This window comes from Phaenicophaeus curvirostris, chromosome 5 (genome assembly GCF_032191515.1).
Source record: "Phaenicophaeus curvirostris isolate KB17595 chromosome 5, BPBGC_Pcur_1.0, whole genome shotgun sequence".
Classification (NCBI taxonomy): domain Eukaryota; kingdom Metazoa; phylum Chordata; class Aves; order Cuculiformes; family Cuculidae; genus Phaenicophaeus; species Phaenicophaeus curvirostris.
This window is the reverse complement of record NC_091396.1, coordinates 31,138,754-31,163,301: the sequence shown is the minus strand read 5'-3', so window position 1 is coordinate 31,163,301 and position 24,548 is coordinate 31,138,754. Positions and strand designations below refer to the sequence as shown.

At 44.6% G+C, this 24,548-nt stretch overlaps 1 protein-coding gene across 4 annotated transcripts in view; it reads left to right on the top strand.

Moving 5' to 3' along the window:
• The window catches only part of RGS6 (regulator of G protein signaling 6), a 282,882-nt gene that overhangs the window by 237,987 nt on the left and 20,347 nt on the right, over positions 1-24,548 (top strand). For all 4 annotated transcript variants that reach the window (XM_069858274.1, XM_069858276.1, XM_069858275.1 and 1 more), the window contains 2 exons: positions 3,373-3,559; positions 20,125-20,214. In XM_069858274.1, coding sequence (XP_069714375.1) covers positions 3,373-3,559; positions 20,125-20,214 — 277 coding nt within the window. The remainder of the gene's footprint in view (positions 1-3,372; positions 3,560-20,124; positions 20,215-24,548) is intronic.

The following is a 24,548-nucleotide window of genomic DNA, read 5'->3' as shown; positions in this document are numbered from 1 at the left end:
GATTTTTGGTTTCCCACATATCTCAGAAGCAAGCCCCTGTCCTTCCCTAGGAGTCTTTTCACCGAGGGGCATCTGTGCACAGCAGCACACAGTGACCAAACACTTCTGCCGTGCCCAGTGGGGAGGCAGAGCAGGCTTGCTGAGGCCCTGGAACTCTGTGCCTCGTGGGGGCTGTGTAGGAGAAGGCACCGTTACAGGATATCTTCTACAACTGACAGCAGCTTAATTACATGCTGGATGTGGCTGTAATGGTTTATGTCTCTGACAACAGTTTAGGACACCGTGATATCAGCCTTCTCCAGATCTTGCATGCTGGGCAAAGAAACTGTGATCAATGCTGCTGTTCCCTTAGTGCAGACAGTCACCATGCCAGTCTTCCTCTGCTTATAGGGCACCTGCGGGGAGGACACAAGCAGGAATCTCCCTCTTCCTTCGCCCTGTGCAAGGTGTCCACAGGAGATCTGCCCCTGCACCTCCCAGATAAAGGGGGGAAGCAATGCAGAATCTTCTCCTGACTCCTTGTGAGGTTCAGGCTAGGTTTGTGCTTCAGAAATTGTGGGACTGGCTCAGGGAGTACATTTGCACTTCATAATTGAGCACAAATTCCAGCGCAACCATCGTATGCCTGCTCTTTTCCTGGGCAGAAATACCTGCTTCTCTCTTGTAAATTATGTATAAATCCCAAAGGAAGCCCTGCTTATGCGTTGGCTTCAGGATGATTCCTTGTGGCAGAGAATTTGCCTTGGATTCAAGGCTGCGGGGCTGGGTACCCCTCTTTGATGTTCCTCAATTTTCAGATGCTAGCTGTAGTGAATAGCTTTGAAATTTTTACCAAGACAAAACTCCCCTTCGCCTTGAAGAGGGCATCGAGCCTTGGGCATGAATTCACAATTGCTCACAGTAAAAAGAGCTTGTTCTTGTTAGTGTCAGGTTGGTCTGGTTGGTTGGTTTTCAGATTGAGCCAAATGGTTATTAAAATGGATGGTGCTCCTGTTCTGGCAAGCTGTCACTTCACAGCATGCCTGGTTCTCTCATGAGCGTTCTTTCCCAGCCTGCCTCCCCAGCTCCAGGGGCAGAAGATAAGCCAGCAGAAAATGTTCTGTCTAGCCAAGTGTTTGTCTGAAGCGTCCCAGCTACTCTGGAATGATTAGCATCTTTTCTCTTTATGCCTTTCCTATGTTCACATATTCCCATCCCATCTGAGATGGAATGATAAATGTTTTTGAAGTAATGAAAGCTACATATGGCATCAGAGTGTTATACTGTGTGTGCCACCCTTTATTCTCTGTGTGCACTTAACATCTTGAAGATGGAAAAGGGCCAACCACACGCACCTCTCTACTAACCCCAAATACTCTATTTTGGTTTATCAAACCAGACGTCACTGCGTGAGCACCATCAGTATGGGACTGTCCTGGTATTGGTATAGTGCCTGAGCATACGCCAGTCCATTTACTGACAACCTGCTAGGGACCAGGGAGCACTGTATGAAGGAATACGATCAAGTGGCTTGGTTGACTCAGGACTGAGGCATTAGTCCCCATGCATGTAGCAGTTCTACAATTGCTGGAGCAGCACTGCAAAGGGCAGGTAGTCACTCTGCAAGTTACTGGTAGGGTCATGCAGCACGTCCTGCCTAGACAGGCCCCCTAGCACAGTGACACAGCCTCCTGCTATCTCTCACAGGCTTCATGGTTGGATTAATGCATTATTTGGGTTAGAGAGAGGGACTGTAGCAACAGGGGAGGGCACAAGATGGGGCTAGCTTAGCAGCAGCGGAGCAGGAGACGAAATGTGTATCTGCAAATACAGCCTGCTCACGTTGGAGGCATGAATGCAGGGAGCATCTTCACCCTGCACACTTGCCTAGCAGGGCAGGAATAGAGGACAGACAAGGAAGATTTAGGCTGGGCTTCGACACAGTGTGTATGTCTTTTTTTCCCAAATTGGCCATTTCCCTCTACTGCGGATAGGGGGGCAGGCTAAATGGGTTAGCGACCTCATTTGATAATGATAGCTGCGATGTTTCTAAGGTAATTCGGTACTGCTTGCAGCTGGTAAGGAAGCAAAGGTCAAAACCAGCACAGAAGCCACCAGGCTGCTTGCTTATCCACCCACCCTCACTGCCAGCAGAATTTTGGTTTGGGAGAGACAGTATCTTCTCCCTTCCACCACGGGGGGCCATTTGCCTAAGTGGCAGTAGACTGGCACCATTTAATCATTCAGGGTGGGAAATGAGGCTTTCATTTAAAGTTCAATTGCTTTATTTAGTAGTCTCTCATAATGTAGGAGGAGACATAGGATTTTTAAAGTTATGCAGCTCTTGCAGTTGCCTTGAACAAGCAGTGACCCAAACAAACCCTGTCCCCACTTCACAGTCTGCTGACAATAGGTGGATGTGCAAGACCAGTGCAGGGCAGGAACAGCCAAGACAAGCCCTGTCCTCCTTGTCATCCCTAGGCTGTGGGCTCCTTTGCCATGGGGTAGGAAAGAGTTGGCTGTTGGAAGTGGCTGCAAAGGTCTCTTCTGTACCTATTTGCCCTGTTGTTTTCAGCACTCCCTACAGAGCAGTCTTGTACCAATTTGGCCAGGCTGCAGGACCTGGGTACCTAGGGTAGAGGCCTTGGGGGTTCTCTTCTTACTAGAATGTAAGTTGACCAAAACTGAAGGCTACTGGGGGCCATGCATCTGCTGAATTAATCGCCTGAAAGAACATAGTTCTGTCAACAATAAATAAAACCAGCACCACCAACAAAATATCCATATTTTGTTTTCTGGTATAAAAGACAATACCCTTGCAAAAATATTCCATGACTTTTGGTTTCACAGATCAAGATGTGGATTATTAGTGATCAAAAAGATTATCTTCCTGATGTTTATGGACTTATTTTAGTCCATAAGTGTGGTCCAGTCAAGAAAATATCTCTGTAAAATTGGAATATGGGCTCCGAGTGCCATTGCTACAACTTCACCGTGGAAAATTATATGAATGCATTCTGCATCCTCTCTGGATGACCGATCCCTCAGGCAGGAATGACCAGCTGATTGCGTCAGGGTTGTGGGAGGCAGGGCCCACTCTGGAGGTTTCCAGTTTGCGTGTCTAATGTTACACTTCTGCAGGGACAGTTTGTGTAAGAACATACCATTTAAAGTTGCTGTTCTGATCTTAGCCACAGTGTAAGGGCTTGGTGTAGAGTACACCACACCTTCCCCTGAAGTCATGCTAAATGGAGAGTCCTCCATGAATTCAGATAGATGCAGGGTTAGGCTCTACATCTGTGTTTTGGGACTCTGCCCATGCTTATCCACAAAGTCTTATCTAGATTTCTCTCCTTTTCTCTTTTCTTCCCTTTCAATTTTTGCCGTGTATAGGTTTTGGTTGGCTGTCCAAGATCTCAAGAAACAACGTCTACAGGATGTAACCACCAGAGTGGAAGAAATCTGGCAAGAGTTTCTAGCTCCTGGAGCCCAAAGTGCTATCAACCTGGATTCCCACAGCTATGAGAAAACAAGCCAAAATGTCAAAGACCCAGGGAGATATACATATGAAGATGCACAGGTTTGGTTTTGATTTTATGGAATGACTGCTAATAAAACTCTCAGTTTTACTGTGATATTCCACTATCACATTGTCACTGCTAATTTGTGAGTAGAGGGAGATGCACAGTTGGAAGTAACTTTGAAGGTATCTGTTCAAGCTAGGTAAATGTTATTTTCTTTTGTATCTATCATTTATAACAGGTTAACGTTCCTCTGGGCACAAGAGTTCCAAAATGTACAAGTTTTCAAGTTGCAATGAGCTGGAGGCATGTCTCAGAGAAAGCAAAGATGAAAGTGTCTTTGGCTTTGTCACCAAAGTCTGGTGTATTTACAGAATGGCTGATATCATACCAAAATCTTCATAAATGCACTTTTTTTATCACTCTTTTATTCATAGCTGGAGAACAAGTCTTATGAGGAGCAGCTGAGGAAACTGGGTTTGTTTGGCCCGGAGAAAAGGAAGCTGAGGGGAGACCTTATTGCTCTTTACAACTACCTAAAAGGAGGTTGTGGAGACGTGAGTGTCAGTCTCTTCTCCCAAGTGATAGGTGACAGGACAAGGGGGAATGGCCTCAAGCTACACCAGGGGAGGTTCAGCCTAGATATCAGAAAGATTTTCTTCACAGAAAGGGCCATCGGGCACTGGAGCAAGCTGCCCAGGGAGATGGTTGAGTTACCATCCCTGGAGGTGTTTAAAAGACAGGTAGATGAGGTGTTGAGGGGCATGGTTTAGTGGCAGATAGGAATGGTTGGACTCAATGATCCAAGAGGTCTTTTCCAACCTGGTGATTCTATGGTTCTGTAAGTCTATGACATTAGGAAGAATTCCTTCACAGAAAGAGTTATCAAGCACTGCAACAGGCTGCCCAGAGAGGTGGTTGAATCACTATCCCTGGAGGTGTTTAAAAAGCAGGTAGATGAGGTGCCTGGGGATATGATTTGCTAATGGACAGGTAAGGTTGGAATTGATGATCTCAAAGGTCTTTTCCAACCTAATGATTATATGATTCTATATCCTGCCCCACAGGCCCCCACACTCATCAAACCCCATTTACAGCAGCTCCCTCCAACACTGCTAGGAACTTCTTCACCAGACAATACTTGTCACTTGCCAGTGACAAGTGGGGTTCCCCAGGGCTCAGTGCTGGGTCCAGCCCTGTTCAATGTCTTCATCAATGACCTGGATGAAGGCATCGAGTGCACCCTTAGCAAGTTTGCGGACGACACTAAGCTGGGTGGAAGTGTCGATCTGCTGGAGGGTAGGGAGGCTCTGCAAAGGGATCTGAACAGGCTGGACCGCTGGGCTGAGTCCAGTGGCATGAGGTTTAACAAGGCCAAATGCCGGGTCCTGCACTTGGGGCACAACAACCCTATGCAGTGCTACAGACTAGGAGAAGTCTGTCTAGAAAGCTGCCTGGAGGAGAGGGACCTGGGTGTGTTGGTTGACAACCGACTGAATATGAGCCAGCAGTGTGCCCAGGTGGCCAAGAAGGCCAATGGCATCTTGGCTTGTATCAGAAACGGCGTGACCAGCAGGTCCAGGGAGGTTATCCTCCCTCTGTACTCGGCACTGGTGAGACCGCTGCTCGAATACTGTGTTCAGTTCTGGGCCCCTCACCATAAGAAGGATGTTGAGGCTCTGGAACGAGTCCAGAGAAGAGCAACAAAGCTGGTGAAGGGGCTGGAGAACACGCCTTATGAGGAGCGGCTGAGAGAGCTGGGGTTGTTTAGCCTGGAGAAGAGGAGGCTGAGGGGTGACCTTATTGCTTTCTAGAACTACCTGAAAGGAGGTTGTAGAGAGGAGGGTGCTGGCCTCTTCTCCCCAGTGACAGGGGACAGGACAAGAGGGAATGGCCTCAAGCTCCGCCAGGGGAGCTTTAGGCTAGACGTTAGGAAAAAATTCTTTACAGAAAGGGTCATTGGTCACCGGAACAGGCTTCCCAGGGAGGTGGTTGAGTCACCTTCCCTGGAGGTGTTTAAGGCACAGGTGGATGAGGTGCTGAGGGATATGGTTTAGTGTTTGATAGGAACGGTTGGACTCGATGATCCGGTGGGTCTCTTCCAACCTGGTTATTCTGTGATTCTGTGATTCTGTAATACCTTACAATAATGACAGGACAGTAGGCACCGTATTAAGCATAATCCTTCCCTCCTAAGGGCCCTGGTCTTATCAGAGAAATTGTACATAGAAAGTGCCTCTAGGAAAACAGAAAATTTGAGAAAAACTGCTACAAGCAGGGATAAAGCTGCATAACCTTCTGAGATAGTGAAAATGTCAATTTATAAATGCTAAAAAAGAAAAGACAAGATGGGATAATTTGGAAAATATTACCAGGGACACAATTAAAAGATATCCTCCTTGTAATCATTTTCATCAAAAACATGTTATAAAACCAACAGCAAATGAAGAGAGTCCTTTTTCTTATATTTTTTTTAAATTGGCATTCAAACACAGTTCTTCAAAATACTCCACTAACAAAATATTTCCATCTCAGGGGAGATGTTGTGGACCAGTTATACAAGGTTAGGCAATGAATTTTTCAAACCACTATCAAATGCAGTATTTTCCTGAATGTAGTCTTGTTCCTTGGGGCCAGCATAGAAGGAATGTACGCAAAGTTTCAAGGCAATCCCCTGTGAATATCAGGCAACTTAAATGTTCTTTTTAAAGCTGAAAGACGCAGGAGTATGAAGACATTCTGGCTAAGATGTATTTTTTGCTTTGCAGTTACAGTGAACAAGTACTTCTGCAAATTTGCATCGCGGGAAAAAGTGACGATGGCAAAATGCAGGCTAAGGAGGATAGGTGAATAATGGGGGAATTGATTAAATTGATAAGTAAAAGTACTGAGAATAAGCTGAATGTTTAGACAATGAGTATTTAATCAGAAGACGTGTAGGATTTAGGCCTGAACTGCTCACAATTTAATTGCAATTCAAAGGGGAGTTGATGGAATCAAGCTGGAGCTCTTGCAGTTAGACTGCAATTTTAGCTCCTTGGGTTAATTTTCTGTCAGAAGATTTTGATGTTGGCGGATGTCCTCAGCTCATCTGGTTTTGTTCACGGAAGCAGGAGTATGAGGCAAAGGCCTAGCTATGGTCTTCTTGGAGACAGAGTCTGTGCCAAGAGAGGTCAAAGGAATGTGGAAGGTAAACTCAGTTACTTTCTTGTGCAGTGGACTTCTGGTAGCTCACCAAAGGCCAAGAAAGCTGTTTCTGACTGGTTGACCAGATAGTTAAGGCTGTCTAACAAAAGCAGGGGGAAGGAGGACACTGCTGAAGAATGTAAGTGCCCTAGCAGAGCTGGAGCAGTATTGTCTGTTACTGGCTCATCTTGGAGAGGGAACATTTTGGTTGCACATCCAGTTCACAGGAGCCAATGTAGGTCCTACCAGCGCACTCTGAATCTCACAGGTACCATATTTGCATTTCCCCCAGGTCAACCCTGGCACTTCGAGGGCTCTGTTGTCTAGGAATAGCAGGTTGTAGCCCAGCTGCTTTATCTCGGTACCATGGCACCAGGAGCCCATGAGAGCTCCCACACATTCCGCATTCCTAGCAACTCAGCCAGACGTAACCAGTCTAACCACCCCACTTTGGGAGGCAAAATATGAGTGTTGTCCTGGTTTGTGTAGCTTTATTACAAAGAAGAAAACAACTGAAATGTCCTTGTGAATAAAGAATAAGAAAAAAATGAGTTTACTGAACAGCACATTCTTTGAATGCCTGCAGCTCTGACACAAAGACTAAGGAAAGACTGGGGAAAGGAAATTGCTGCTCCTTCGGTGGAAAAATAGGAGAAGGTGATGTGGCACTCTAGCTCTTATGCTGGCTTGAGAGACACGCAAAGTGCCAGTTCTGTATAAAACGTGCTGGGAATGAGCACACTGCTATACTTGGGAAGGGAAAGGTGTAGCAACGCAGAGTATACTTTAGGCCAGTGATTGTTTTAAAACCTTAAGTTGAAAGCAAAACATCATCTGCTATCAGATGCTTAACAGTCTACATGGATGTGCTTCTTTGCACAGCCTTGGCTCCCAGCCCCAAAGAGCTCTCCCAGATGCTGCACAACCGTCTGGTAAGACAACTAGCCTAGAAGAAAATCAGGGAGAAAAAGGGGCTCCTGGCAGACATTCCTCTCACTTAAGAACTCTTTGTCTCAAGGCCACTCACGCTCTGAGGCAAACAATTCCTCTGTTTAAGAAAAGTGACACTGAAAATCTCAGTTCCAAACAATCCTCAGTGGGCTCCTAATCTGAACCTGAATTTGTGTGCACTTATTATTTCAGACAGAGCTCTCTCTAAGATGGGTTCCTGTATTACAAATGCGAATGTTTTGCCATTTCCCCAGCTTGGCTTAAGATATTTGCCCTGTTGCGTTTCCCTCACCACTGCTGCATTCAGCAGTCTTGCACAGAGCCACATTCTCTCGCTGTGTCTTCTGCATGTGCCCTCGCACACCCTGTGCCAGCTCACCTTGCCTCTGAGCAGAGTGTGTTGTGCTGGCTCAGGCTGCACTTGCCTACCCCAGCCATCCAGTTTGCTGGCGTCCCCCATCCCTGAGCATTACAGCCCTTGCTCCCAGCTCTGTCCTGTCATCAGCTCTGCTAGCTATCTTGATCTGCAGCACCTTTTGCCATTTCAGTGCTGGGCCCCTCCAGAGGCAAGCCTACCAATTTAGCTGATTATTTTCTGCTCTTAAACAACTGTCCACTGAGTAAAATATTATGATTATCAAACCATTTTCTCTGGGGAGTAAAGCAGCTTTTAATACAAGGGGCACCATTGGGAAAGGTCAGTTCAATTAAAGAGTGAACTACTTAGCAGGATGTAAGTTCCCACAGGAGTTATCAGCATCATTGAACAACCAACCTGGGGCCCTGCTGTATGAAGAAGGCACAGCCAGCTCTGGGAAGTAAATAGGTTCAGGTCTCCCTGAATGACCTCTTTTGGCTAATGAAGCTGCTGACAGGCAAAGCAATTGATCTTTAACATGGGAACCCAGAGCTCTGAATATGACAGTTGTGGCTTATCTGTACAACATGTTGTTAGTTTTTTTAATGTCACACACACACTACCTTCAAGCATCTCTTTGTCTCTTCTGAAATGTTTTTCTGCCTTCAGAAAGTCTTTAATCCCTTCCTCAGTCCCTTAGTGTTTGGAACTAGTATCACAAGAATGTGTTTTGTCCCTGATAGTAACATTTGCTTGGAGGGACATTTACTGGCAGGCTTCAGAGCCAGGTATACAAGAGTAAGGCGAGACATGTAGTTGTCTTTGGAATTACTTTACTGTTTGCTTTGTTTATTATTTTTACTTAATAAATGAAATAGAGTTTTAGATTGTCGTTCCTTCACGTGAACTAATGGGCTGTTGTTTTTGTGAAGATGTTTTGGGGAAATTCAGTCCTAATCCGGGCTCAGTTAGGGGTTTTAACTGTACTATGCAGATTCTTGGCTAATTACAGAGCAGATTTAGACCATAATGCCAAACTCCAGCCTGCTTAAACCAGGAATGTACCTGTCCTAGATTTGAATTAGAATGATAGAATCATAGAGTGGTTTGGGTTGGAAGGGACCTTTAAAGGTCATCCAGTCCAATTCCCCTACAATGATCAGGGACATCTTCAACTCGATCAGGTTTCTCAGAGGCCTGTCTAACCTGACCATGAATGTTGCCAGGGATGGGGCATTTACTACCTCTCTGGGAAACCTCTTCCACTGTTTCAGCACCCTCATTGTAAAAAATTTCTTCCTTGAATCTAGTCCGAAATTTAAGATTTGGGCTTAGTTTGTGTTCTCATCTGCCTCAGGTGTTGGTTCAGTTTGTTCTGGACTAGGATAAAGATACAAGCCCTTGCAGGACTGATCAGTGCTCAGTCCTCATTTTGCATTCCAGTCCCATCAGGAAGCTGGAAGTGCTGACAGAACTTGAGAGGATCTTGTTGAATTCAAAAACCAACTCCCATGTATAAGCAAGGATCTCTTGGAAGTGAATGTCATTTTATACCAAGAAGGGAAAACGAGGAGTGACCTCTCTTTCACTGACTTTGGTTTTTCAAGCATGTGCAGGATGTGAAAGCAAGCATATGGAGGATTGTATGCCTGGTGCCTATTCAGTGAGCACATAGAACTCTTTCTGTAGCTATTAAACAAAATCATAGCATGGAAGGAAAATATGAAAATAATTGTTCATTGCTCATCTGGATCATCTTTCATGTAAGAACTTGAAGAAACATTATTCCTATTTTCTTTAAGTTTCACCGAGTCACCCTCATTATATGAATGCCTCTAAAGGACGGTGACTAAGGATGAAGAATCAAGGTGACAGGTAAGCAGCTTTGGTTGGCAGAGCAGGCAGTCAGCAAGGGGGCAGAGGGCAGACACAGGTGCTCTGCCTCGAAGTGGGACTTACGTCCACCTGAGTCAGTGCTGCTTAGAGACCTGGTGAGATCTAGCACTTGCATGACAGAGAATTGAAAGCACTGCAGTGCTGCATCCCTAGGTATATGTGAATGGTGCCCAGGCCTCCTGGAGGCTTTTGACAGCCTGAACCTTCCTGTGGGGGTTAGGGACTGGACAAGGACTTGACCTTTATTATCTTCTTCTCTGTCTCTGATTCTGAGGGACTGAAGTAAAAAATCCTTCTTTACATACACTGCACACCAGTAGCCTTCACTGTATGTGAGTTACAGTGACTGTAGAAACAGCTTTCATGCAAAGCATCATCTTTACTGTGTATTTTTTACAGACACATACAAAAATGCAAGCTCCTTCCCTTGTGGATTTCACAAAACAATGTGTAACCAGACAGAATCTAAAACCAAGAGCCTCACAAACACACCCAGAAGAGCCATTAGGTGTCTGAAGGAAAAATAGGAAAGTAGTGATGGAGGCTTATGCAGCTGTGCCTGATGCTGCACAAAGCAGGAAACAAAATACTTGAAGCAGAGCTCTATACAGGAGCAGATATGTGGAGTTGTTACTTTTCCTGGGATTTTGTTTTTCAAAATATACATATGCACTACACATCAGAAAGTTCTTCTTTTATCCTTTGCCTTACATTTTAATTTGTAGTCTAGTAGTCATGTTATATAAAAACATCTAACATCCAGCCTTTGTCTTGCCTTTCTGCTTCTGAAGGCGTCAGGGATCAAACAACTGTCTCCTCTGTTACACATGGGCAGGAAAAGGGATAGGAAAAAACGCGAGTAAGCTTCCTTCTTGCACATACAGTGACAGAAGACAGCACATCACTCCAAATGAAAGATCATGAGAATGGAGTGACAAAAACAGTCAGCATATTCCCACAGTACAATAGTTTGCCTGTTATTCAGTGTGTGGGTCCTGCCAAGCTGGCTAGAACCATGTGCACAAGCAGGAACAGTGCCTCATATGCCAGACATTTCCTAACATGAAAAAGTACCTTTAAATGGATTACATGAGAAAGTCTGTAGCTTGCTTAAAACTTGAATTCAGCACTCAGACTCTGAGACTCTTGTGTCAGTAGTGTGCAGTGTGCTTCTTGAATACAAGAAACAACTGCATGTCAAATCCAGAGCAAGAGCATTTCCTTGTGTGAAAGTCAGGAAGGAGCAGATGCTCTTCTGTTTCTCCCAAGCAGGGAGTGAAGGTGCCAGTGAATGCATCCCTTTTTGCTAGAGAAGCCAGGACTCCAGGAGTCCAGTTTTTGTGGACAATGGGTGCACGTTCTTGTGGATGACTCAGTTCTACCCCTGCCAATGCCATGTGCTTCAGGAACTCTGCAGTCTAATTTTAATAGGGGCCTGTTTTCTCTTGAAATGTACGTCCTTCTAATTTTGAAAAAATACATCCCTGAGGAGATTTATCAACATTGCATTTCACATCTTCCCTTCTCAGACCACACCAGTTATGAATGTTGTACAGTCTGGATGGGATTCGTCAGCAAACAAATGCATTTATAGCATGGAATCCAAAAGCTTGAACTCAATCACTTAAAGGCAGGTCTAAGTTGATATAGTAGTAGACATCCATACAGCTAAAGAGTTAATGAGGTATGGAAGACTGTTTATGTATCCAGCATATATTCTCTGGGTAGACATCCAAGCAGAGCTGATGGTCTCTGCCTCAGCGTAGCCACCTTTATAAAGAAGCTCTGTGTTGCTTGTTTCTTTAGGGCTGCATCCTGCTCTTGTCACTATATCCTATTGGTCACTGAGTGCCCCAGTGCAACAGAATTTCATTTCTGCTGTGCAAAGGATTCTGCGTGTTCCTCTCCATGGCACAGCTCAGCTTTCTGGCAGGATTTTCACCAGAGAAAACAGAAAGAGGAAACTGCAGCCAGCCTTGCAAATGTCAGGCCACAAAGCTGGGTAGTTTCATCTCATAGCTGTACCACAGCACGTAGAGGAGTGCAAAAGCCTGTCTTCATTGCTACAACTCCTAGATATTGTATTGCTTGGAAAAGAGATACCAGTCTCCCAGGTGCTACAACAGGTTGTCCCCTCCTCCCAAGCAAAATCTGTTCACTTGGGCTTTTTGCCAGTAGCATGGATTTGGCCCACATTGAGAGAATCAGCCTCTTAGCCATGATCATTGTCTCAAAACCTAAAGCTGCTCATATGGCGTAATACTCCCAGCAGCCCACTCTTGTCTCCGAGGATAGCCCTTGCTATATATAGGACTAAATCCTCCCGCAGTACCAAGCTGAACCCTTAACTGTGCACCACTTGACAACCCTTTGCTTCTGTAGTCCTCCACACCGTGTCTGCCATGGACCTCCCCAATAGCTCTGCCTTCCCGTTTGTATGTTTGAAAGTATGAAGCAAACCAGTTGTGTCATCAATTTACAGCAGAGCGAAAGCTAGATTTATGTGTTACTTTTATCAATGCACTTTCCCCCAAAAGATTTACATTGTGTTTCCAACTATGTATCTACAGGGCTAAACAAAGGATTTCTGTGTATTACTCAAAATGAGCTCGCATTGCTTACAGTTATCCCTCCTGCTAAAGCTCTTTCTTATGTTCCTGTGCCTTCAGCCCAGTGTAATTTCATTTGTGGCCTGAAAAAAGGTTTTATGCCTTTTAGTTTAGCAGGATGGTTAGTCTATATTACAGTATAATTATTCATCTTTTTTTTTTTCCTTCAGTAACAAACCCAGCTTGGGTAAGCATGAAGAAAATGCACTAGCTAAAACTGTGGGTGTAAATTATTGACTTAAATAACTTGAGAGTGGCCAAAAAAATATTGCTCAGATTTTCCAGAGCAATTCATACTCAAACCAAGACCCTTATGTGCCATTTACCAACCTGAAACATTTCTTTTCTAAACTATAAATCAAGCAAAGCCCGCAGCAGCCAGAGCCCTTGTTTACCCCTCACCCTGCTTGATGGTAATACTGCCAGGTACCAGTGAGGCTTCAGTAAGGGGGCTCTCCCTGGTTAATGCATGCAGACAGCTCAAACCCTGCAGTACAACAGTGTTGAGAAGAGCAAAACCAGTGACCAGGAATAAATTGAGAGGCATTCTTAGTGGGAATTTGGAGATATTAAAAGGAACTGCAATAAACCTCTTTTGTTTCCCTGCCTCCTCCCCTCACTGGTGTTTCTCATCAGGTTCAGCCAAGGCAAGTGTGAATGCCTTGTCTTCAGCTGCTTCTTCACTGCTTGCATCAGCTCAGCTGTGTCTGCTACTGACTATTTAAGGTTCCACAGCTGATTCACCATTATTTCATGCATTCTCTAAAGTGCATTTCAGTGCCATCAGTTTCCAGTGCCATCAGATCATAATAGCTCCTAAAAACCATTGGGTTCAGTAGTGGCACAGGTAACTGCTAAAGAGGAGTAGGTCTCCATTCCTTTCTTTGGCTTTTTGGAAGATCCTGGTGGTGGTGTGGTGGGGAGTCATGAGGGACTGTGGTAGGCAGGGTTCCTGAGGGAGGGCTGGGAAGAGTACAATAAAGTGAATAGGATACACCTCTTAGCAGCCTCTGGATAGCAGTTTTTGCTGACTGCAGTTTCTGTGCCTGCTGGCACAGGTGTTAATCTCATCCCTTCCACCACAGATGTCCATGCAAGGTAGAGGTGCCAACAGAAAGGCATTAGGCGGCTGCCAAGCCTAACTGGAAGGTGCAGTAGTCGCACACTGTGTGCTCAGAAAAGCATCTCCCTGCTTTCTCCTTCCCACATCCTCTTTGTGCTATGGAGACAGCTCTTCAAAAAGCAAACCCCGAGCAGATCCTCAGCTGACATCCCTTATCATCCTTCCAGAGGAGGTTGCAAGGCATTCACAGAGGCGCTGCTTTCTCTTGTGCGAATCTGCATTAAATTCCTCCCCAGTGCCCAGTGCCCATGTAGAACAAACATAAACATTCAGTGGAGTTTGCTATTATTTATTTAGTTATTTAATCTACTGCTTTATGTTGCTTGTAGGCTTTTCTTCTGATGGGTTTGTCTGACATTCTGCAAATTTCCCTTACAGTCGGCCAGAGGGGCAGCTGCTTGTGTTTATGTGCTTAGAATACAAAGAAGTCTCCGAAGGAACTCTCACCCTTGGTGATAGGGTGAAGAGGTGCTCCAAAACAATCCAAAATGTGTTAGTGAGATAGTTACAGCAAGGAGGTTTCTGACCAGTTTACGAAGAGCAAAATGGGCTCTTGAGGCTCAAGTGAATCTCAACAGCTTCTGGCCCTCCAGCATGAGCTAGAAATATGCTAAATGGGAAAACTGTCCTTGAAGCAAGGAGTTTGCAGTTTCCCCCTTGCCATCTAAAGCTTACAGCTGTGTTTAGGTGCAAACAGGGAAAACTTTCTATCAGCAAGTTAAAATTTAAGGGCTTTCTGGAATCTAACTGATATCCAAAGGTCATGAGAACATTGTTGTTGGCCTTCACAAGCCCCCAAAATTCTCAAGCCTTTCACAAAATGTCACACTGGGTAAGATACAGGTAGGATGGTGGGATTAGAAATGGAAGGTTAGCCACCAGTGCTCCTTTTGTCTCATATGCATGATTCAGAGGCAAAGAACCAAGTTTTTCTGCTACAAAGAAATGTTAACAGAGAACAGAATTCCTGACGTCTACCAGGTGCTTTGTGCAAGTCAGATTTTGTTATTATTTTTTTTATCATTTAGGTGTTTTCCCACATATTTTTCAGTTGTTCCCAAGGTGCTGCTACCCTGGCTGTTCCCTGGCTGCTACCTATGCCCTCCTCAGGGTCACTGTGCTTTGATTGCGAAGGGGGAGAGAGACCTGAGATCATATTGCACCACATTGATTTTAAGCAGGTGCAGCATTGAGACAGTTTCTGCTATCTCAGCCACCTCCCACATTCCTGTCTGGATTGCAAACATTTTTTTTTTCCCTCCTCCTTTCCCCTCTTGACAAGAAAATTTACAGAGTTTGTCCTTCATCTCCTTCCAAAGATAGAGCTTGTGGAAGGAAAACAGCCAAGAGATGCAGAATCTTATCAGGGTTTATTTCCCTGCACTTAAGCTGTCAACTGTAGCTGAGGTGGGATTTCCTCTTGGTTTCACAGAACTGTAGAAAAGATTTTTTTTGTGATTTACCTGGCTGGTTCCTTTGTTTTCTAATTCACAGAAGTAACAATATTTCCTGAACTGATTTCCTGAACTGATCGTTCTCTTTTATATCGTGCAATGGCAATGGCAAGTGGAATGGCCACGCTGTCTCAAGTGTAACTCTCATGATACAAGCCTAGGTGTAGAGAATATGGTCATATAGAGAATATGGTCAGTGGAGCAGACTGACTATGTAGTTCTTCCCGCCATGGAAGAGATGTGATCAGGTGGCCAAAACATGAAAGGGAGGTCTGCTTTTTTCTCAAGAAGAGATGCACATAGACCCCATTGCCTCTGTTGCTTTGTTTCAGGGTCTGGGGAACAACAGTTCTAGGGATGTTTGACAGCAAACCAGTTCTGCTTTCAGGTGTCTTGCAAGGGAATTGTTTGCTTCCTGGTGGCAAAATCCACTGTAATTACTAAAGCAGGTTATTGTGTCACCCTCCATGACAGACTGACAGTTCCAAATATGCATGCGTACTTGCAGGGGAGCATCAGTACAGCCAGCAGTCATCAACAGCACACTGTGAGGGACTAAGTGACCAGTCAGCTCAAAAAGCCAGCTCGCCAGGGCTTGCTTGCACATGTCAAGTCAGTCCCTGTCTCCAATCACAGATGCCACTGCAGTGGCCCTAGAGAGTGGCTTGGTGCTCAGAGACAGCTGTCAGGGCTGCAGGGGAGACCGGTGTAATACATGATGGGTGTCAGGTCCTAGCCAAATCTTGAAAGGCTTTTTTTCCTGCTTTCTGTCTGTCTTTAAAAGCAGGGTGCTACCTTGTTTAATAGATATGTTGGGCAATTCTTGTTAAAAGATTGGTTTGAATTTTTGGTTTTGCAGTGTGTCTGCCTAAAGGTTTGCTGTCTTCAGTCTAGAGCTGGGAGCTGGGAGTCTGAGCAATACCTGGGAAATGGTACCCTGCAATGGCTGGGAGATGTTACACTGCCCAGATGAAATGTTGCTCCTGCTGATGTGCAGGTGTGGCACAAGGACTTCTATGGCACAAGATATGTCACAGTGGTAATTTTGGCCAAGCTGCTTGCAGCACACGAGACTCTCATGTCCAGGGCTTCCGCTGTGGTGTTAAAAATTGCACAGGTTGTGGGTTTGCTTTGTGTATACAGGGTACTAGCAATAATGAGCTTGCTACTCTATAATGAACAACTTCACAAAATGCAGATTTCTCACATCTTAAGGATGGGAGTGCTCAAATTTTTTGCGAGCAGTGTCAAGGATGTCAGGGAGCATGCATGTGTATAAAGTATATCACTACACATGCTAGCTGCAGTTGGAGATTTCAGTCTTTGGTCAGTCTATGCTCCCTCTCCACCATGTGACAAAGAGGAGGAACAAAAGCAGCTGCTCAGTAAAATGAGAAGTGAGAGACCTGTGAGTCTATCCATAATAGAAGGGGACAAGTCAATTCACACAAGTTGCATAGAATGGCTAAATCTATGCAGACACCTCAGTTATTAGGCCTGTTGCTCAGGCTTCTTCAGAAGAATACACTCAGTTGCTAGACCTCCAATAGCTCTCAATGTATTTAAGAAATCAGGTGCTGCTAAACTGCTGCTGTAAGTTCTCCCTAGCAAGTTACAAATTTCAGAAAGTATAATAGAAAATACCTTGGTGGTGAAGAACAGAGCAGGCTAAAGGTCAAAATAAATGTCCCAGCCACTGGCACTTCCTGTCCTGTGGCTAGTTTTGTTCTGTAACTTGGCTGAACACACACTGCAACCGCAATTTTAGCAGACACCTTCATGGTGCAGTCTCAGCAGTGATTTTGGCTGCAGCAATGTAAGCTGTCCTGTATTGTTGCAAATTGGAAGGCAGACTTTGCTGACCTGAGCAACTTGCTCAGACTTCCAGTAGGTGCTTCAGAAATGCCGTGCTGTAAAATAAATGATCAGTGTACCATTCGTGCCTCCAGACCAGAGCTTCTTCGAAGTCCTTCAAATTCTTGCAATTAAGCAGTAAAGTTTGCTTCTGAAACTATGCATATCCCTCCCTTCTCCAATGCCCAGCCTTCTTTCTTCATTAGCATTCAAAGCCTAGCAATAGTTATTCCCTATTTGATTGTATCTTTGGTGAATAGCTGAAAGGTAGCAGTACTGGTCTTTGTTGATTCCAAGATGTGAAAAGCAGAGAAATGCTTCATACCAATTAGCTAACCGCAGTGGCAGTTGGGCTGCAGATGTGCGATGGTCCTGTTTCTCAGGGATGGGCTTCAGTTAAAAAGTCAGCTTGTGGTTTATTTTATCTCGGGATCAAAATGAGTTTTCCCCCCTTCCCACAGCTAGATATTGAGTTTATATTGTTTTGAGGTGAAATATATGAAGTCATATTGACATGAGCAAGAATGTGCTGGTGTCTCGGTGGGTTATACAGCCAGCCTGGTGTGTTCTTCTTTGCCTGCAAACAGATCATGTGATGCGTCTGCATGTCAATGAAAACTGAATGTTATTTTCCAAAAATGATATTGTTTTTCAGAGCAGACCCAATTGTCAAACCACAGGTAAAGAAATCATTTGAAGTCCAAAGGCAGCCAAAAAAAAATTAATCGCATGTCTATCAAAATGTTAATCAGAATACCTCTGTGACCCACTACCTACCTCAGCCCCACAGCACCTTCCTGCCCACCTCAGCACTCCCTCCTACCAGTACCCTGCATGTTCTGGATGCTGCAAGGGAGGACCACTAAGAGGAGGGACCTTTACTGTTGATGGGCTACAAGGTGGCTGCCCCACTTACTCATCAGTCTCATGATGGTCCTGGAAGAAGAAGGAAAAAAGCCTTTTAGAATCATAGAATCACCAGGTTAGAAGAGACCCACCAGATCATCAAGTCCAACCATTCCTATCAAACACTAAACTATGCCTCTCAGCGCCTTGTCCACCCATGCCTTAAACACCTTCAGGGAAGGTGACTCAACCACCTCCCTGGGCAGCCTGTTCCAGTGCCTAGTGACCCTTTCTGTGAAAATTTTTTTCCTAATGTTCAGCCTAAACCTCCCCTAGCGGAGCTTGAGGCCATTCCCTCTCGTCCTGTCCCCTGTCACTTGGGAGAAGAGGCCAGCACCCTCCTCTCTACAACGTCCTTTCAGGTAGTTATAGAGAGCAATGAGGTCTCCCCTCAGCCTCCTCTTTTCCAGGCTAAACAACCCCAGCTCACTCAGCCATTTCTCATAAGGCCCCCTCACCAGCTTTGTTGCTCTTCTTTGGACACCCCCAGGTAATTATGAAGAACTCATTAGGAGCACAGGGAGTGTCCTTGAGAAACCTTAAGAGCTAACAATACAGGAGAATGGTTGCAATGCAGTTGGGTTCAAATGAAACCTGAGTTTCTGCTAGTTGAAGTATTTGAGAGCAAGCTGATGTTGAAAATTCTTATTCACACCACAGAAACAGAAAACTTTTGATAATCATAATTATGACATGAATTGTTTTCCCTCTTCTTGTCTTAGTGCATACTTGGCTCATTCTGTCCTGACTAAATAGAACAAATGTCCCATAGCTAGATGTGAAATCTCATGATGGTGCTGTAGGTAAAAGGTATGAACCTATACCCTCCCTTGTGTTTTTCTCCAGCAAGGAAGGGTGACATTTGCTAAATGGCTTTATGCAAGCATTTATATTGCAAAATCTTTTTCTATCCTTCAGATAGATAGTACTGTACAGATGAGGATTTGTCAGATCTAAAAGCAAGTATGGAAATTAACCAAGAAAAGTTGTTGCACACCAGATTGTAGCTCAAAGGATATGTTTGTGCTGTGTTGTAGGAAAACCAGTGGCAGTTATGCCCCTCTTGGGACTGCACAGAATAGTGCAAGAAAGCTGAATTAAGCAGTTCTTCTGTGTATAGACAGGTCATCACTAATTACCCGTGATGGTGAAGATAAGGGAATTCTGCTTGGCTTGTTAACACTGTGAAATAAGCTATGTGACTTCAGTCTGGTTTGGCTCTTCTAAGGTTTCATGTGCAATGGCTTTAGGGCAGGAGAGAATATTTCATGTGCTATAAATCAGTGTAGATAAAATTACTCATTAACTCTATAAAAGTGCTTCCTTGGGCAAAGTCTAAGAAATGTCCATGGTGCCTGTTTTTTTTCTTTAGTTCCTTTAGTGTGTTTTTAGTCTTCATTTGGTCAGAGTATTTTGATTTTATTTTCTTGGTGTTTGGAATAATATCTATTACAAATCCGGGGATAATTAGGAGAAGAAGAGCTGAGTGTGTTAAGGGATTCTCAGCAGGAAAGTAAAACTAAGAAAGGAAATTGGGAAAGGGTAGGCATGAAGTTCTGCTGCAATGAAACACCACTCTAAGTTTGAAGTACATAGTAAGTGCTTTCAGAGCAAACTGGTAACAGTAGTTTTACTTGCTAGGAGAAAAAAGGCCCTGTGGGAGGGACTTATCTGGAATAACATTATACATATGATGTAGCCTTCCACATCTAAGCTAGTTATATAACCTCCCCGCCACGTCACCAGAGATGCAGGGTTTTTCAGCGTATTAACAGGCTGGCTTGCTTTAAGTGTGTGTCTTAACTGGAGATGAAATGTGTCCAAGTATCAGTTCCCCTCCACGAATAAGAGGGGAGTGCTAGGTGATAGTTCAAGTATCTATGACTGGTAAAATGAAACCTAATCTATGGGACAATTTCTGGTGTTTATTTCTTCCTTTTTGAGACATCCCTGTAGTTTCATCCTGGCAAGATACCTCCTTAGAACCTGGGGACTTCAGAGAGTTGCAGTCTTTGCAGAATAACACTGATGACTGAATAATGTGTGCCAGCCTTTGGGATGGGGGCTATCTATTTGCTCTGTGTTCATACAGCCCCAAGCACAGCAGGGTCCTGCCCCAGGATGGACCTCTTGTACACTACCACAACACAGATAATCAATAATAGCAGACTCAATTAGAACTTTGATCAGTCTCTTTTCCTTCTAATTTGCTGTGTTTTAAATCCCTGTGATGTCTAAATGAGATTTGATAACAATTCTCTGTCTCTCATTTCCTCCTGTCCCACAGGAGCACATTTACAAGCTGATGAAAAGTGACAGCTACGCACGCTTCCTCCGTTCAAATGCTTACCAGGATTTATTGCTGGCAAAGAAGAAGGTATCTGTTGGAAAGGACGTGCTTGCGTCTCTTAGCATCTCTTGATTCTCGCCTGCTGCTTGCTTCTAGTGTGAAAATGAATATATTGTTTCCTTTATTTAAGAAAGGATTGAGCACTTTTGTTCTCTTCTCTGAGGTCACAGAGTATGGCATCCATATGCACAGCCTCAGTGTGAGTTTTGGTGAAACCATAGTGACCCAAGGTAAAAATAATTGTCTTGCACAAACACTTTTGTTTCCTGAACTCAGTGCAGGCACTTAAAATTCTACACCTCTTCCTCATGACAAAGGTGGTGTCCAGTATGAGAAGGAGAACTCATCAGTGTATTCATTACTAGTGCAAATTTCACCCATTCTGGTTTTCACCTACCTAGCCTCACCACAGGATTTTCCCTTTGGATGCCTTACCCATAGACCTCCTGCAGGAATTCCCGTGATCCTTTTCTCCCTTTCTCTTGCTTTTGGCTCCCCAGAGATGTTTCGTTCTCATTGGAGACAAGAAATAATTGCAATACATGCAGTAATCAAGAATTCCAGCCATATTTTTTACAGAAGAACTGGGTTTGAGCTCTTTTTGGCCTTTTCAGTGTCTGCATGTTCTTTGCCAGGACCATGTTTCTGCCAGGAATGCCCAGTAATCGGTAGTAAACAAGTGGTTACATAAAGTTACGACAGCTCCTGTCCAAGTGTCCCTCCTTTCTGAGGGGCTGAGAAGTAAGCTACTGTTCTGTGCGTTTGTGGCTGTGTTCAAATGCTTCCTGCACCTCACGACTTATTCCCGTAAGTCTGCTTGTCGGTCTGTGTGCTTGTGCATGCATGTTCACATGTACTTGTCCCACCTGCATTTTGTTTCCAAAGGCGTACATAAGGTGACTCCTGACTACTGCAGCATGAGTGTGTGGTTTCCCATCTCCATCTTCCCTTCTGTTTTTCTGCTGCATTCTGTGTGCTGCCAAATTAGGTTGCATTGGCATAATTCAATGAAATCCCAGTAGTATTTTTGTCCTGATTGTAATTTTTTGCCCTAAAAGCTTGTATACAGTGACAAAAGGAGACAAGCTCCTCTGTCTGCTGTACCTGGGACTACTGGCAGATGGTTTAGGTGAAGGTAGTGGAGGGCAGCAGTCAGGCTGATGTTTCAAAATGTCTTGTTTGAGACAGCATAAACTGGTACTGGTTAGATTTGAAAAGGTTGGACCTGACTTAGAGTTCAGAGGCTGTGGGGAAAGAAGGAAGTGCAAGGTGAAGTCTTTTGGTTGTATAAAGCATAAAGACCTTTGCCATCTTCCTACTCCTATCAGCTTATGGTGCCTCCCGCCCCCATCTCCATAAAACATGTGAGTGTTCATGTGCTTGAAAGCAGGAGAGTTTTCTCCTCCCAGCTGAGCCCATTCAAACCAGAGGTGGTTCTCTTTTTTTTGTTTTGTTTTATTTGCAATCCTTATTTGCTGCCAGATCAGGCCCTGGACGTGCCAGCACGACATCCTCATGGACCACAAACTGCAGTAGGTTTTGGTGTTATGTTAACACAGGCATGAAAGTAAGAATCAGGTTTCTTTTAGAAACAGCTGTGGGTGCATGAGTAAACATAGTGAGGCACAAAAAGGCAGGAGTAGATCTGTGTAAATAGGTTGTTCACTAGCTTCATATGATGCAGGAGCGGAGTTGTTATTCCAGGATCTGTAAAGCTCTTTGCAATCACATTACATTGTATTGAGGAAGTGAACATTTCTGAAGCAGTGTAGGTACAAAGATGGTGACAGAAAGAAATTGAAGCTTCTATTAGCTGAGCTACATGGTAAGATCTTCAGTAACTTTGGTGCAGCTTTGAGAAGGCATCCCTTTAAAATTCCTCTAAATAGCTGGAAAGCAGAGGGAAGGAAAACAGAAAACCAGTGGCATGTCAGAGCCTGTGTGCATGAAGGATTTGGTTTAGAGCCTGCATACGAAGTCCTGGATACACTGATGTGAGTAGAAATTCACTTCAGTTGTTTAAGACTTGATGAGTACATCTCTCTAGGGCATGAGTATGTCTTGCCCCAAAGACATTATCCTGATGCTGCCTGTATACCACACAAATATGACATAGCTTTACTTTTATTACTGAAAGTAAGTTGTGTCAGAAGCACAGCATTATGGACTTGGGCTGTAAGAGTTGCTTGCTCAAAGCATGTTAACGTCTCTATGGCTTGAGATTCACCCATTAATATTTTGTGGCTAATTTGATGTCATTTGGGATCTTTTGCCCTCCAGCACTGGGTTGTGGCAAGCTGAGTGGTCAGGAGAAGGGAAAAGGTTTTCTGTGTCTAAGGTGTTTACAGGACTGGGAGCCACAAAAATCCATGTGCTTCCTCTGGTTCCCTCACTTACTTTCTTTTGTGTCCTTGGGGAAAAGAAGGTTCAACCGTTGACTGCCTCACATCCTCTCTGCTGAATAGGAGTAATAACAATGACCAGCTCAATGGAGAACTGGCAAGGCTTGATTAGTGCCTCAAAACATGCTTGACATTTTTTAGATTTGTAAGATACTGTAAGTCTGAAGAGTTACTTTTTTTCCACACCATACAATAACTACAGATGTGAGAGCTTCCCCTCCGTGCTGTGGGAGTGCAATTGTGGAGGAGAGGGAGGGAGGACAAGTTATGGATTGGAATAGAGATGCAATGACACAATTACGAGAAGCACCAGGGAGGATAAAAAGACCACTAACTGATGCAAGACAGTGGATATTGTGTACATACAGACTGGGCATACATACTTCATTAATCCATTTTAGACTGGGTTTTTTTTCCTCCATTCTCCTCAGCGTCGTTACAAATAACCACAGCATTATTGGCCTCAATCCTGCAGTTTCACAGTGCACAGCAGGGAACAAGAGGTTGGCCTCCAGCAAGGGTGTGACTGGAAGCAGCGTGCTGCAGAAGGGGTAAGCTGGGTGTAGCTCCCTGCCTTGCACAGAGGTCCTCCCCTGCGAGGCTAGAGGAGAGAAGGGACAAGGGCAGAGCTCTGACCTCAGGAGGAATGGCTTACAACTGGCCTAATTTGAGCTCTGTGCCTCCATTCCTAGCCTTCCCTCTGCAGCAGATAGAAATCACAGGGATGCTGAAAGTGGCCAGCTCAGGAGCAAAGTGTTGGATGGTGCTGACAACCCCAATAAACTCATTGCATTTTGTGTATCTACACAACATGCCACACTCGTGCTGTGCAGAGTCAAGCATCAACCTGCTCCTCTGCTGATATGCACATTACTGCAGGCTACTTTACAGCAGCTAATCACCGCTGCACCGCATCCCAGCCCTCCTCCACAGTAGCCAAAATGGTGGCTGGATGTCCTTAGATGGCAGTGAGCCTCATGTCAGAACAAGTGGCATGACAAACCTCCCTCCTTGAGGCAATGAAGAGTTTGGGCTGGGTGACTTGGCTGCAGAGCAGGGGTTTATTCTCCAGGGAAACAGCAGTGTAGACTAGTTAGTGCACCATGGAGGGGGGTGGGGGTGTTCAGGAGCTTTGTTAACAGTGAAAGAGCAGCCAGGCACATGCTCTGCTAGTTATTTTTAAGGGGAAAGTAGAGAAAGGAACAGAAAAGACCTCAAGGCACTTTCCATTACTCCCTGTAAAAGTGAAACGATGACATTGGTGGACATCTCTGTGTTAGCAGGCTATTACCTGACAGCAAGCTGAAGCAGCAGCCAAGCTGTCCTGGCTCTGGTATTCTTGACAACCGGGCATTGGGTGGGTTCCTGCTGTCCAGCCCTTCCCTCAGGGAAGGGAATGTCCCGGAAAGGCAATTGCAGCTGCAGTGTGGATGGGCTGTAAAGTCATGGGAGAGAGCACTGGGGGAAGAGCAGATTTGTATTTGCTTGGTTAGAGCATTCTCTAAACTAGACCATCTCTCTCCAGCTGGTTCAGAGAAAGGTGAGGTCTTTGTGATCCTGTTCAAATGGACACAAAACAGATGGAAAATACCGTTCCAGCCATTTGGTAGCACTGTACATAACTTTTCATTTCTCCCTTTGGCAGGTGTACATGACTGTCTAAGAAACCAGGGACCTACTTCTGGCCCCAGGGTCAGGAAAGTATCCTTCATTTTCATCTGGCACCATTCCCTCTGGAACACATGGTTTTCACCAAGTTAAAGTTTGAAAAAAAAAACAACCAAAAACCAAACCACCCCAAGTCCTAAACTCTCCTGCCAAAAAAAAGGATTCAATAGCCAACAAAATTAATCCTGGGATGGAGAGAGAGAGGAAGACATTTTTGTAGACCTGCACTTCAGGAGACCAAATTTTGGATATATTTGGATATATTTCCTACCCCTTTTCCCTAGTGAAAAG